At 37.0% G+C, this 14,664-nt stretch overlaps 1 protein-coding gene across 1 annotated transcript in view; it reads left to right on the plus strand.

Annotated features, from left to right (window-relative positions):
- The window catches only part of shq1 (SHQ1, H/ACA ribonucleoprotein assembly factor), a 117,718-nt gene extending 107,225 nt beyond the window's left edge, over nucleotides 1-10,493 (plus strand). The window contains exon 12 of the mRNA XM_022662737.2: nucleotides 9,000-10,493. Coding sequence (XP_022518458.2) covers nucleotides 9,000-9,588 — 589 coding nt within the window. The 3' untranslated portion in view covers nucleotides 9,589-10,493. The remainder of the gene's footprint in view (nucleotides 1-8,999) is intronic.
- Nucleotides 10,494-14,664: the final 4,171 nt, after the last annotated feature.

Consider the following 14,664-nt stretch of genomic DNA (forward strand, 5'->3'; position numbering starts at 1 on the left):
TAGTTGGATCACCTGGGTGTAAAAATGCTTTAAACAGATGGAGTTTTCAAAAACCTCTGTTTCCCCCGTCCATACGGCTCCGCTGGTGCGGAGTTTTCAAAAATCTCCACCTTGGAAGGCGTTTTCGAAAACCTCCGTTTTCTTGTGGACGGAAGAACAAAACGTTCGTGTGGACGGGGCCTCAGTTTAAACAGTGAAGGTGGAAATGTGTGGGTGTCTCAGAGGACCAATCACAACTGCTGCTGTCTGTTTCGTGTAGGTTAGGGTTTAGAGTATGCATAAGCTACAGTGTAGTGTATGTATAGGTTATGGTTTAGGGTACATGAAGGCTACGATGTAGGGTCAGCGTCTATGAGCAGGGTGCGCGTAGGCTACTGTGTAGGATTCGCATCTACATGCAGTGTAGACTTGTGTGTGGTCAGCGTCTACTCACAAGATAAGCGCATGCTACGGTTTTGATTCAGTGTCTACTAGGGGTGTCACGATTTCGATATTTCATCGAAATCGATCGACATTATGTCATGGTCTCGAGCATCGAAGTCAAAAAGAGGGTCGACGATCCCTCCCGCAAATGGCGCAGCACACTGTAGCTCTAAGAGCAGCTCTTTTTGGTTTTGGTACCTTAAGGAGCATATTTCTCTCAGATAAAGTTAATAATATATCTTTATTAAAGAAAAAAACGTGTCATTCTCAGGGACCGAGTCTTATTTTTCATGTTTAACTGTTATAGTAGGATAGAGTTCAGTTTGTTAAGGCTCTAATTGTTCTATTATTTTGTACATGACTGTTCCTGTATTTTTTTATTATTTATTTTGTTATGTTGCACATTGCTGTTTTATTAGTGCACACTGCTGCTACCAAAAAAGCCACTAGATGGCATTACATATATATCTTAATTAAATTATTTAAATTTGACCATTAGTGCCTAATGTGGTGTATTACAGATCACTTGTATCACTTTGCATTACTTATATCAAGTCCACCTTTTGAAATAAGATATTGTAAATTTGATTAATCAAACCAATGACTGACCATAGACTAATCTAAAACTGGCATAGGCCTCTCTGCTGTAAAAAAAGAAAATCGAGAATCGAATCTAATCGTGACCCTAAAATCAGAAATAAAATCGAATAGAGGATTTAAAGAATCGTGACACCACTAGTGTTTACGTGTGCAGGGTATGCATAGGCCACAGTGTACAGTCTGCAACTATGTGCAGAGTACGTGTAGGCTACAGGCAAGCGTCAGCATCTACACACAGGGTAAGCATACGCTATGGTGTAGGGTCCACATCATGTAGGGTAGGCGTAGGCCACGGTGTAGGGACCACGTAGGCCTGCGAGCCAGATGTGGCCTACAAGCATGAAACATCTGGCCCGTGAGTTTATTTATACTGTAATGAACGATAATGGAAAAAAAAATAAAATGCTTCTCCGGCCAGTCTTTGTTTATATTCCTCCCCTGTCTCTCTCTCTCTGTTTTTTCCGCCCGTTCTTGAGGCTCCCTTTCTCCTTATAAGACTTTTTTTCTTTCGGCCGTGTCCCAATTCACTAGCCGGGGCAGCGGTAGTGTATTGGACCGCAATCTTGAGGACACAGGTTCAATTCCGCGTGAGGAGCGGTGTGTTTATTTATTAATTTTTTCCTTTCTTCCTGGGTTTACCTGCTTCATTTTCCAAAAGCAGATTTTTTTGTGGCCCGCCACGTAATGGCTAACTAATTGCCAACCCCTGACGTAGGCTATGGTGTAGGTCAGGGTTGTCCAAACTACGGCCCGTTTCCTTTTTTTTGGATTTATAATGTGAGATTCAAAGTTTGAACGCTAGGTGTCAGAAACAACGGGCCAAAGAGTCTAAAAGAGGAGAGAGTGCGCGTTTCTAGCGCAGAACAAACGGGCCAAAGAGTCTAAAAGTGGAGAGAGTGTGCATTTCTAGTGCAAAAAACAGGCCAAAGAGTCTAAAAGCTTAGAGAGTGCGCGTTTCTAGCGCAGAACAAACGGGCCAAAGAGTCTAAAAGTGGAGAGAGTGCGCATTTCTAGCGCAGAACAAACAGGCCAAAGAGTCTAAAAGCGGAGAGAGTGCGCATTTCTAGCGCAACAAAAAAAATGGCCAAATAGTCTAGAAACAGAGAGTGCGCGCAGTTTTAGCGCAGAAAAAGGGAAAATGAGTCTAAAAGTTGCTGTAATTAAGGAATTTAATATTAAGAGACATCATAATATGAAACATCAATTTGCAAAATCTTAGTTTACACAACACTGTCAAAGATAGATAAAGGTAGTAAGTCAAGTAAAATGGTGTGTGAATGAAGTAATCAGGAAAATGTATTATTTAAAGTGGTATATTTCATTATTTGTTTTATTACAGAGTCTGTGGCCCCTGACTTCAAATATATTTCTCCTTCTGGCCCCCAACAAAAAAAGTTTGGACACCGATGGTGTAGGGTCACCGTCTACGTGCAGAGTGCATGTAGGCTATGCTGTAAGATCATCGTACGTGCATCCTTGCTCCCCCTGCATCATTCCTGATCCACCACTCTCCAGGAGTCTGAGGCGTTGTGCACACAGCCTCCTTTAGAGGTATTAGCCCGGCTCTCCTGCGCTCAATAGCTCAATGTCGCAATAGCGACCACCAGGCGGGAGATCATTAGCCCTCCACCGTCATGCAGAGGCATCTCTCCTCTCAGTGGTGGGTTAATTGAAGCACCAGTGCTCGGGAGTCCTCTCAATAGTGACGGGGCGTCTCAGACGCGCCCGCCTTTCTTCCCGCGGTGAAAAATCCGAGACCCCAAAGCCACCCGGGAGCGTGACCCGCCCTGACCGCCCGCTAATCACCGTGGCGGTGAAGACCGCTCGCCCCCTCAGAGCTCTCAATAGTAACCACTTGAGTTTTGGCAGCGACCCGGACGCGTCCGCCGCATGAATAATGCATGCGTTGCAGGGGCCCCTCCCTGCACTGGGGTCTTTACAACATGCGGCGCATTGTAGCCGATTTCGCCTCTCGAGGGGCAGCTTTGTCATGTCTCTGTTTTGTGTAGCGCTTGTCCTCAGGGGAACTTTCTGTGGAAGCATGCAGTGAGAATGTGGGCCAAGTTGTTGCTGTAGTTTTTTCTTTCCTTCTGTCTTTCTATCTTTCTTTCTTTCTTTCTTTCCCCCTCGCAGCGCTGTGTGCTCTCTCGCTCTTCTCTCTCTTCTTTCTCCAGAAGATTTAGTTCTGTTTTCATTTGCATGTGCCGCATGTGCCGTGTCCACAACTGTTTGGAGAGGAATGAGGAAAAAAAAAAAAGAGTGTGCATTTGGGTGGATGTGTCAAATTGTGTATATGTGAATATATGTACGTATATATGTATAAATCTGCCATCAGAAAAGTACTAAAATGCACATCACAGTAAAATATATAAGCTTTTAACTGTGGAACTGGAGCTTTCTCTAAGTGACCTTCAAGGCACTGAAATACAACCTATAAAAGTGTCAATATATGTATTTGAACATATACGGTCATTTAAAAAAAAAGTCACCTTTGTCATATTGATCACTTTTAATCTGAAAGTGAAAGATTGATATTCATTGGAAAGATATTAAGAGATTAAACGAATATATCAAAAGACATACTGAAGATATGTTATAAATAGAAATGCACTTTTCTTGTGACAATTTTTTTTTATTTATTACTACTTAAAATATTTAAAATTAGGATTGGCACAAGTTGTTTTTCTTAGTTTTTCCTTTCTTTCATTCATTTTTTCTTTCTTTCTTTTTTTCTTTCTTTCTTTCACTGTTGTAAACACAAGTGTGTTCACAATAGAACGGAAAACTTATTGATTAAAACCAATAGCATTGAAATACAACCTAAAAGCATCATTAAATGTATTTGAATTGTCATATTGATTACTTTTAAACTGAAAGTGAAAGATTGAAATTCATTGGAAATATATTAAGACATCAAACTAATATAACAAAAGACATACTGCAGATATGTATCAAATAATAATGCACTTTTCTTGTGAAATCTCCTCATTTATTACGACTTAAAATGTGTAAAATTAGGATTGGGACAAGTTGTTTCACATTTTCAACTGAAATACTGAAATACTGAAATACTGGAATAAATACTGAAATTTCATTTCCTTTCATATTAAAATGTTTTGAGATGCACCTGTATGAGACCATCCTTCCAAAACTGTAGGTAAATCGCTACAGGTTGGACCGTGCACCATGACAATGACCCAATACCTTGTTAAATATAAATATATATACAGCTGTGGGGGGAAAAAATAAAGAGAGCACTTCAGTTTCTGAATCGGTTGCTATTTATAGGTTTATGTTTGAGTAAAATGAACATTGTTGTTTTATAAACTATTTTATAAACTACAGACAACATTTCTCCCAAATTCCAAATTTGCCATTTTATAAATGACAAAAATTGTAATTTAAAGCATTTTTTATTATTTTTGCAGAAAATGAGAAATGGCTGAAATAACAAAAAAGATGTAGAGCTTTCAGACCTCAAATAATGCAAAGAAAACAAGTTTATATTCATAAAGTTTTAAAAGTTCAAAGTTTTTAATCACAGTTTTTTTGTGTCAATAAATAGTTTCTTTCTTTCTTTCATTTTTTTCTTTCTTTTTTCATTCTTTCTTCCTTCCCTCCTTCTTTTTTTCATTCTTTTTTTCTTTCTTTCTTTCTTTCATACTTTTTCTTTCTTTCATTCTTTCTTTCATTCTTTTTTCTTTTTTTTCTTTCTTTCTTTCTTTTTTCTTTCATTCTTTTTTTCTTTCTTTCTTTAATTCTTTCTTTTTTCATTCTTTTTTTCTTTCTTTCATTCTTTTTTCTTTTTCATTCTTTCTTTCATTGTTTTTTCTTTCGTTTTTTCTTTCTTTCTTTTTTCTTTCATTCTTTTTTCTTTCTTTCTTTCATTCTTTCTTTCATTCTTTCTTTATTTCATTCTTTTTTTCTTTCATTATTTCTTTCATTCTTTCTTTCTTTCTTTTTTCTTTCTTTCTTTCTTTATTTATATCATTCTTTCTTTCTTTCCCCCTCGCAGCGCTGTGTGCTCTCGCGCTCTCTCGCTCTTCTTTCTCGAGGAGAATTAGTTCTGGTTTCATTTGCATGCACCGCATGCGCCGTGTCCACAACTGTTTGGAGAAAAAAGAGGAAAAAGAGTGTGTATTTGGGTGGATGTGTCACATTGTGTATATGTGCTCGTGCCAGCGAGGGTTCAAGTGAGTGATCTGTGTTTTTTGGCAAATCATTTTGTGTGTGTAACAGAGCGCGAGAGGAGCGAGAGAGCGAGTGAGAGAGACAGAGCGAGAGAGAGAAGCTGTCTCCGTCCTAAAATAATTACTCCACCAGAGAGCAGGACTGATAAGCATGCAGTAAAGTGCTACTGCAGAGTTCCCCCAACAGTAGCCATGGAGACAGCTGCTCTGTGAGCTGAATGCTAACGTGGTTAGCGTAGCGTCTCCTCTCCCCAAATACCGTACAAACTCTACGAACTCCTGTCAGACACGAACCGATTGGCTGTCTGGAGACAAAAGACTTTATTCTGTATCTCCTACAGAATAAGGTTTACTCGCTTGTTAACCCTGCTTTACCCAGCACTGCGAAGATGACAGTACACTCAGAGACTTTATAGATGAAATTCTCTTTAAAATCTGCCAGAAATATTTATATTATTATTTTATATCGTATTTCTTGGACTATATTTGGATTTAAAATCTTTTAAAAGTTTGGGCACCCCTATTAATCTTAATAATTTTCAGTTCTAAATATTTGGGTGTTTGCAACAACCATTTCAGTTTGATATATCTAATAACTGATGGACACAGTAATATTTCAGGATTGAAATGAGGTTTATTGTACTAACAGAAAATGTGCAATATGCATTAAACCAAAATTTGACCGGTGCAAAAGTATGGGCACCCTTATCATTTTATTGATTTGAATACTCCTAACTACTTTTTACTGACTTACTGAAGCACAAAATTGGTTTGGTAACCTCATTGAGCTTTGAGCTTCATAGCCAGGTGTATCCAATCATGAGAAAAGGTATTTAAGGTGGCCAATTGCAAGTTGTTCTCCTATTTGAATCTCCTCTGAAGAGCGGCATCATGGGCTCATCAAAACAACTCTCAAATGATCTAAAAACAAAGACTGTTCAACATAGTTGTTCAGGGGAAGGATACAAAAAGTCGTCTCAGAGATTTAACCTGTCAGTTTCCACTGTGAGGAACATAGTAAGGAAATGGAAGAGCACAGGGACAGCTCTTGTTAAGCCCAGAAGTGGCAGGCCAAGAAAAATATCAGAAAGGCAGAGAAGAAGAATGGTGAGAACAGTCAAGGACAATCCACAGACCACCTCCAAAGAGCTGCAGCATCATCTTGCTGCAGATGGAGTCACTGTGCATCGCTAAACAATACAGCGCACTTTACACAAGGAGAAGCTGTATGGGAGAGTGATGCGAAAGAAGCCATTTCTGCAAGCACGCCACAAACAGAGTCGCCTGAGGTGTGCTTTTGCACATTTTCTGTTAGTACAATAAACCTCATTTCAATCCTGAAATATTACTGTGTCCATCAGTTATTAGATATATCAAACTAAACACCCAAATATTTAGAACTAAAAATGATTAAGATTAATAGGGGTGCCCAAACTTTTTCATATGACTATGAATTTTACCAGTCAGGTATTAAGGGTATTAATAAGGGTGAGTTTTTTTCAGTGAAGTTTCTCCAGCACTAAGGCTGGAGCAGCAGCCCTTGCATTAGCCTCTAACCCCAGTTCTAGGTCTTTTCGCCAAATATACCAGACTGTAGTCTGCACACAGTGTTTACTGTATTAAAACAAGCTATGTGGGACAACTCGCTAGCTAGTCATTTACGGCCTGCTAGCGCTGCTGTTAGCGGCTAATGCTATTGCTGCTACACCCAGCCTTAGTGCTGGAGAGACTTCCCTGAAAACTAAACCTTAGAGAAAATATTGGGAATCTAAGCTTACTGTAAATAAACTGAAGCGTTTTTGCTAACCCAAATAAACAGTTTTCAGGAGAGAAATCGACACTAAATTGACATGATTTTTTTTGGTTTTTAAGAATTGTAGTTTTGTTCACTTCCCTCAGCTTTCCCATTAGAAGGGAAACATGGCGACACCCTTGCTTACTTCAATGTAGGCATCCTTACTAGTGTCGCTTAATGATTCTTATAATCCGATGTGCCCTATAGTCTGAAAAATACACACATTTTTTATGTTCCCAATTTTTCTCCCAATTTATCTGGCCGATTGTCCCACCCATTTATCTGCTACTCAGCTGTATATTCCCCCCATCACTAGTGATGCTCCAACACCAGGAGAGTGAAGACTAGCACACGCCTCCTGCGACACATGTGAAGTCTGACTCCGCCTCTTTTTGAACTGATGCTGTAGCATTACCGAGTAGCATCATCACAGCGCTAACGCTCGGAGGAAATCGCAGCGACTCGGTTCTGATACATCAGCTCACAGATGCAGCCTTGTGCTGATCCACATCACCCTAGAAGTGATGAGGGGAAAGAGAGAGCACCATCTACTGTACCCACCCAGAGCAAGGACAACTGTGCTCTCTCAGGGATCGAGCAGCTGATGGCAAGCTGCATGATTTAGATTTAAACCAGATCATAGTGGCAGGGGGAAGCATGAAGTGCTGTAAGATTTTGTGGGAAAACAAAACTGCACTGACTTTAGACTTGATAATAAAACACAGTGGATCAACACCAGCAGATGACAGACATGACTCTCCGTTAAACCATCACTGATCATCAGTAAATTTTACATTTCATTTAGAAAAAATCAAGGGATCAGAGTCTGGAGGAAGAGTGGAGAGACACACAGTCCAAACTGCTCGAGGTCTAGTGTGAAGTTTCCACCAATCAGTGATGGTTTGGAGAGTCATGTCTGTCATCTGCTGGTGTTGATCCACTGTGTTTTATTATCAAGTCTAAAGTCAGTGCAGTTTTGTTTTCCCACAAAATCTTACAGCACTTCATATCTTACAGCTTCCCTCTGCTGAGAACAACTTTTATGGAGATGCGGATTTCATTTTCCAGCAGGACTTAGCACACTGCCCACACTGCCAAAACTACCAATTGGTCTTATATAATATGCTAATTTTCTGAGACACTGATTTTTGGGTTTTCATTGGCTGTAAACCATAATCAATAATTAACCATAAAATATTTAAATAAACACTTAAAATAGATCACTCTGTGTAAGTACATCTAAATCACATATGATTTTCACATTTTCAACTGAATTACTGAGATAAAATCACTTTTTTTCAATGATGTTTTATTGATATTTTCTGAGATGCACCTGTATTAGACCATCTATCCCTGTATAACTGTAGCTGAATCGCTACAGGTTGGACCATGCAACATGACAATGACCCAATATCTTATTAAATATATACAGCTCTGGAAAAAAAATGAAGAGAGCCCTTCAGTTTCTGAATCAGTTTCTCTGATTTAACTATTTATAGGTATATGATTGAGTAAAATGAAGATTGTTGTTTTATAAACTATTCTATAAACTACAAACAACATTTCTCCCAAATTCCAAATAAAAAAATATTGTCATTTAGAGCATTTATTATATTATTTTTGCAGAAAGTGAGAAATGTCTGAAATAACAAAAAAGATGCAGAGCTTTCAGACCTTTTTATAATATTATATTATTATAATATATATAGTTTTTATGCATCTTGGCATCATGTTCTTCTGTTCTTCTCCACCAGTCTTACACACTGCTTTTGGATAACTTTATGCTGCTTTACTCCTGGTGCAGAAATTCAAGTTTGTGATCATCCATCTTCCTCTTGATTATATTCCAGAGGTTTTCAATTTGGTGAAATCTAAAAGAAACTCGTCGTTTTTAAGTGGTATTTTATTTTTTATTTTTAGATTAGTAGATTAGTAGTGTATTATTTCTGTTTGATTGATTTTTTTTTTTTATATCTTTGTTTTTCTGTTAGATCGAGGCACGTGGTGGCTCTGGCTGATCCACTGCGTAAATCCGAGCTTCAGAAGGACCATTTGGACCTGGAGCTGATCATTCTGGAGAAAGCTGCTGAACTGGTGGTTGAGGAGGAAGAGGAGGAGAAAAAGAAGGAGAGAAAAGAGGAGGAAACATCCAGCAGCAGCAGTAGTGAAGAAGAGGAGGAGGAAGACTCTACCAGCAGCAGTGAAGAAGAAGAGGAAAAGGAGGCGGAGAAAGATAACAGCAGCGTTTTTCAGTCTTCAGAAACACAAGAACGGAGAGATCAGCTGATCCAGGAGCTGAGCGAGAGGATGGAGGAGGGGCTGAGGATGGAGGAGGAGGACGTCCCTCAGTCCTCCCGTCCCTCCAGCAGTCTCAGCTCACAGAGACCAGCAGGAGACGCGTCCCCGTCCTCTGCAGCTACAGCAGCTGGAGGAGGAGGAGGACGAACCAGCAGAGCTCTGGTGGACATATCTGGACAGTCTCAGAGCTGTAGGAAGACGCTGAACATCGTGGACACTGAGGACCTGGACAGCGACGACGAGGAGGACGAGTACGAGGAGAAGAAGACAGCAAATCACTGATGATGTGATGAACAGATATAAGAGGAGACAAAAAAGACAAAAAGAAAAAGAGCAGAAAAAGAGTTTTTTCCAGTTTTTGTTGGACGTTTTTGGATGTATTTCCTTCAGCCAAGCTTGGATTTACTCGTATTTTGTAATTTGTAATTTGTTTAAGTATTTTTTCTACCTTTTTCCATTCATGCACTTTCCATGATTTCATGATTCCATGATTTTATGATTGCATGACTTGTAAATGTAAATGATTAAATATGAACCAGCTTTCTATCAAAAAGTGCAGCTGATTTTATTTGATGATATTAAACTGTATTTACTATAATAATATAAAAGCAAGCAGGGTTGTGGGTTGTGTATGGTAGGGTCATTTAAGGGTGATTTAGTAAGACACAGTTTTTGAGCTGAACACGTCTGTACAGATCTGTTTCTGTAAAACTGAAGAGTTTAATCATGATTTAGATTTTTTTTATTTACTTCATGCAAGAAAATAAACCTTATCTAACTGTCCCAATCACCCTTAATTTACCCAGCTGAACTGAGGTTCTCTGAGCTTCTTTCTAGAAATGCATTGTTTAAATCCTTGGTATAAATATTAATACTGATATTATATAATGGTAATTTCATATTCAATAATAACATGTTATATATGTTAAAAAAACAAGTTTTTAATGTGTTTTACCCAGGAATTAATATTTTTTTGGGACCAAATTTACAGAAATATCGTTTTGAGAGTTTGATGATCACCACTCAATGAGAAAATCAGATTAGAATACATATTCAGCTCTGAAAGAAAAATAAGAATCCACTTAAAAATGATGAGTTTCTTTAATTTTACCAAATTGAAAACCTCTGGAATATAATCAAGAGGAAGATGGATGATCACAAACCATCAAACCACCAAACTGAACTGCTTGCTATAACGTACTCCAAAAGCAGTGTGTAAGACTGGTGGAGGAGAACATGACGCCAAGATGCATGAAAAAAACTGATTAAAATCAGGATTATTCCACCAAATATTGATTATTTCTGAACTCTTAAAACTTTATGAATATGAACTTGTTTTCTTTGCATTATTTGAGGTCTGAAAGCTCTGCATCTTTTTTGTTATTTCAGTCATTTCTCATTTTCTGTAAATAAATGCTCTAAATGAGAATATTTTTATTTGGAATTTGGGAGAAATGTTGTCTGTAGTTTATAGAATAAAAGAACAATGTTCATTTTACTCAAACATAAACCTATAAATAGCAAAATCAGAGAAACTGATTCAGAAACTGAAGGGCTCTCTTCATTTTTTTCCAGAGCTGTTTATATTTAATAAGATATTGGGTTATTGTCATGTTGCATGGTCCAACCTGTAGCAATTCAGATACAGGTATACAGGGATATATATATATATATATACATATATGATTTTAATAATCAATTTTAGTTGATTGCATTCATTAGCTGTTGCAGCCCATTATAAATAAATGTATTTTAAAGAGTCACAGAGTCTATTTGCACTTTTATCACCCATTATTTCATGATTATCCGATTCCATAAGGCATAAGACATGATCTAAAACACACGGAGGCACCTGTAGACGGATTACACTCCTCACCCCTCTCTTCACCGCCTCACTCTTATCTCAGAGTGTCAATCGACGCACTCTTTATTCACTCCCATCCTGTTTGTGTTGAGACTCAAGGCCTGGGCGCTGCTGACGGGCGGGAGGGAGATTAGCGTCTCGCGGTTTCGCTCTGTTGTTTGGCTGGGAGCCGGAGAGCGAGGGATGGTCGTTAGACGATAAACGAGGAGAGGAGGTCTATCAGCAGGAAACGTCAGCAGCAGCTCTCGCCTTCCCTCCGGGGAAAAGTGTCAAAACTAAAGATATTTCACTTCTACTAAAACCAGCACTGAAACAGAGCAATAAAAGAGCTGCAATATACAATAAATGCAGGGGACACTTTATTTTAAGGAACACAAATTTGGCGCTTATTAATATCTTATTATTTGCTTAATAAAGCCTTAATTAGACATTTGTAAATGATTTATTCACTACTTCTTAGGCTTTATTCTGTGTTATAAGTGTTATTGATTCTTAATTATGTGTAAATTATTAATAATGGCAGTTATTATAGTTAGCACCCTGTTAAGTAGATTAGATTATTAAGCATTATTAACTATTAGCTAATTCTACATGTTATTAGTGTTATTATAATTGGCCGCAGTTTAAGTTTATCTATGTGAGTTTGGTAAGGTTATAGCTGTGCTGGAGTTTATTATAAAAGAGTTAATAAGGGGTTAATAAATCACTAATAGACCAAGATGTGCAGCATATTCTATAGTGAGATTCTGTTCATCATTAATTAGACACTAAAAAGAACTGAATAAATATATATTTAATCAATATCAGACCCCTAATTAAGCACCAATAACACTTTATAACACAGAATAAAGCCTAATAATAAGTAGTGAATAAATCATTTACAAATGTCTAATTAAGGCTTTATTAAGCAAATAATAAGCTATGAATAAGCGCCTAATTTGTGTTCCTAAAAAAATAAAGTGTCCCCTAAAAAGAATATAGAGCGGTGTGAAAAAACGTGTACACTCCTTTTTGTGTGTGTTTTTATCACTTTTAAATGTTTCAGATCATAAAACAAATTTAGTTCAATATTAGTCAAAGTAAACACAAAATGTAGTTTTTAAATAAAGGTTTTTAATATTAAAGGGGAAAAAAAATCTAATTTACGCTCTCAATCCAACCTGGCTGAGCTTCAGCTGTTTTATCAAGAAGAATGGGCTAAAAACTTTACAATCTCTAAATCAGGGGTATTTAATCAGAATTCAGTACAGTTCAGTTAGAGAAAAATGATTCAGTATTATATCCTGTTTACTGAAGAAGCCTATAGTAGTTCTGTCAGTGTTTTATTAATGTCATCAACAACTGAAAGACAAAACAAATTACTCATACTATTCAGTATATTTCAACAATATTTATTGTTTTAAACAGGCCTGTCACAATAATTACATTATCAACCCATCATAAAATAAATGGAAACGCCCTCAATAATTTAACTTATCGAGTCTAATAATGTGAATCTGTATGTTCACTTTGTTTCAAAATGCTTTAATTATTATATTTAATTTTATTTATATCAGATTTGCGCCTGCCTGTCATGATAATAAATACATGAATGATAAATAATACAATATATGGAGAAATGTTTGCTGAACTTCAGCCAAAATATCAGCTTTTTAAAAAAAAATAAAACAGCAGTTTTATTTTATTTAATATTATTACTGTATCAGACTTTATTATGTTGTGGGTAAAACTGATGGGGGGAGTTGCCGATGCTTTTTGTCCCCTGGGGGCTGCCGTAGTTTTGAGTTAGGGTTGTTTTAGGAGTAGAGAGGGAGTTTTTTCTCTTGTTGAGGAGTTTCTGATCAGGTGGAGTAAAGTGGAATATTTTGCACTCTTGTCTCGGTTGTTTCTCTTTAATTTCTCTCTTTAAGTAACTCCGCTCGGCTACATTACTGTTAATATGTTTTATAAAGGTAGTATTCTAATGTTTTTTTTTTCTGGTGCGCACCATCTGTATTCTCTTCTTTTCTCGCTTTGTTCTCCCACTTCTCACCGCCTGCTTCGCCTGTGTGGCTCCGCCCTCCCGCATCTGCACAGATCTGATAGGCTGAGGAGAGTGTTTGTTGATCTTAAAGGACACGTGATTGGTCTGTAAGTTTACTGCGCTGTAAAGCACCTAAACTATAAAGACAATAAACGTTCCTCCGCTTTAAATGAACACGGTCAGAATTAAATCCTTCTCAGTAGTTTATGGGTTTGGGTCCAGATTGGACAAATTAGTGATCCCTGCTCTAGATGATTAAAGCTGGTAGAGGCAACCCCCATAAGACTTAAAGCTGTAGTTGCAGCGAAAGGTGGATCTACTAAATATTCAATTATGTGCGACTTTTTGTTGGTTTATCATTTAAAATCCTAATAAAATACATTTAATTTGTGATTTGTAAGAAAAAAAAAAAGCTCAAGGGGTACAAATACTTTTGCAAGCTAAACTGGACTAGTTATGCTCTCTGATAATACCCTGAAATGCTTAAAAAAAGCCTAATTCAATATAATAAAAACGTAATCACAAATCACAATCGCTGAGATTTAAGATTTCATCTCTCTGGTGTTTTATAACAAAAAAAAATTAAATAAATCCTTCTTTTGTCTCTAAATCTTCTGTTTTTCTCTGATTTTTATCATGTGGTTGGTTTGAGTTATCATTCCTCCCCCTCATTTTAAAACAACTGCGTTCCTTGGAACCCCCGCCCGAACCGGCCCAGTCTGTTTTACACTGATAAAAATAAAACTAAGACCACCCTGATAAATCTCTAACAGCACCAACTGATATTCATTTCTATTAGTAAATTGATGGCAAAAAACAATCAGGACCAGAATTACCCAGAATTAAAAGAGTTCAGTAATAAAGCTTAAAGTTATTAATGCTAAAATAAGGGGGAAGTTTCTACTAAAGGATGGCTTTATAAATGGTAATAGTAAGGAAAATTAAACTTTATCTTCTGGTTATTGCAAGAAAAAAACTATTATGCTTTTTTATTTTAAAATGCCAACAGTACAGCACTGATAATTATTTTATTTTACTAAGTAATTTTCATTATTAAATTCAGCTTAAGGTAAAAAGCAGCATTTTTTTGTCCTTAATAGAAGATAAAAATGTTCTGCCAGCTAACTTTATTACCTGGTTAAGTTCCTCATCATGAAAAATACACCTTGCTCTTACAGCCTACAACACTACATACAATACAACTGTGTACTGAATGGGTGGAATCTCTGGGGGAAAATGTTTGAATTGCACAGACTAAATTTATTTTATGAGTTGACTTGATTTAACTTAAAGACGTACACTAAACCAAATTCGTGTTTAAATTACTTGGAACTCAAAATGTGTCCGTTTTTGTAACAAACATAGTGTTGAATGGATGTTTTATGTTTAGAATTTAACCTAAACTTAACTTATTTTGTTAAGAATCAACTCAAATAATTTATATAGTATAGTATATTATCTATTTTAACAA

The sequence above is a fragment of the Astyanax mexicanus genome, chromosome 5 (assembly GCF_023375975.1).
Source record: "Astyanax mexicanus isolate ESR-SI-001 chromosome 5, AstMex3_surface, whole genome shotgun sequence".
Taxonomy (NCBI): domain Eukaryota; kingdom Metazoa; phylum Chordata; class Actinopteri; order Characiformes; family Acestrorhamphidae; genus Astyanax; species Astyanax mexicanus.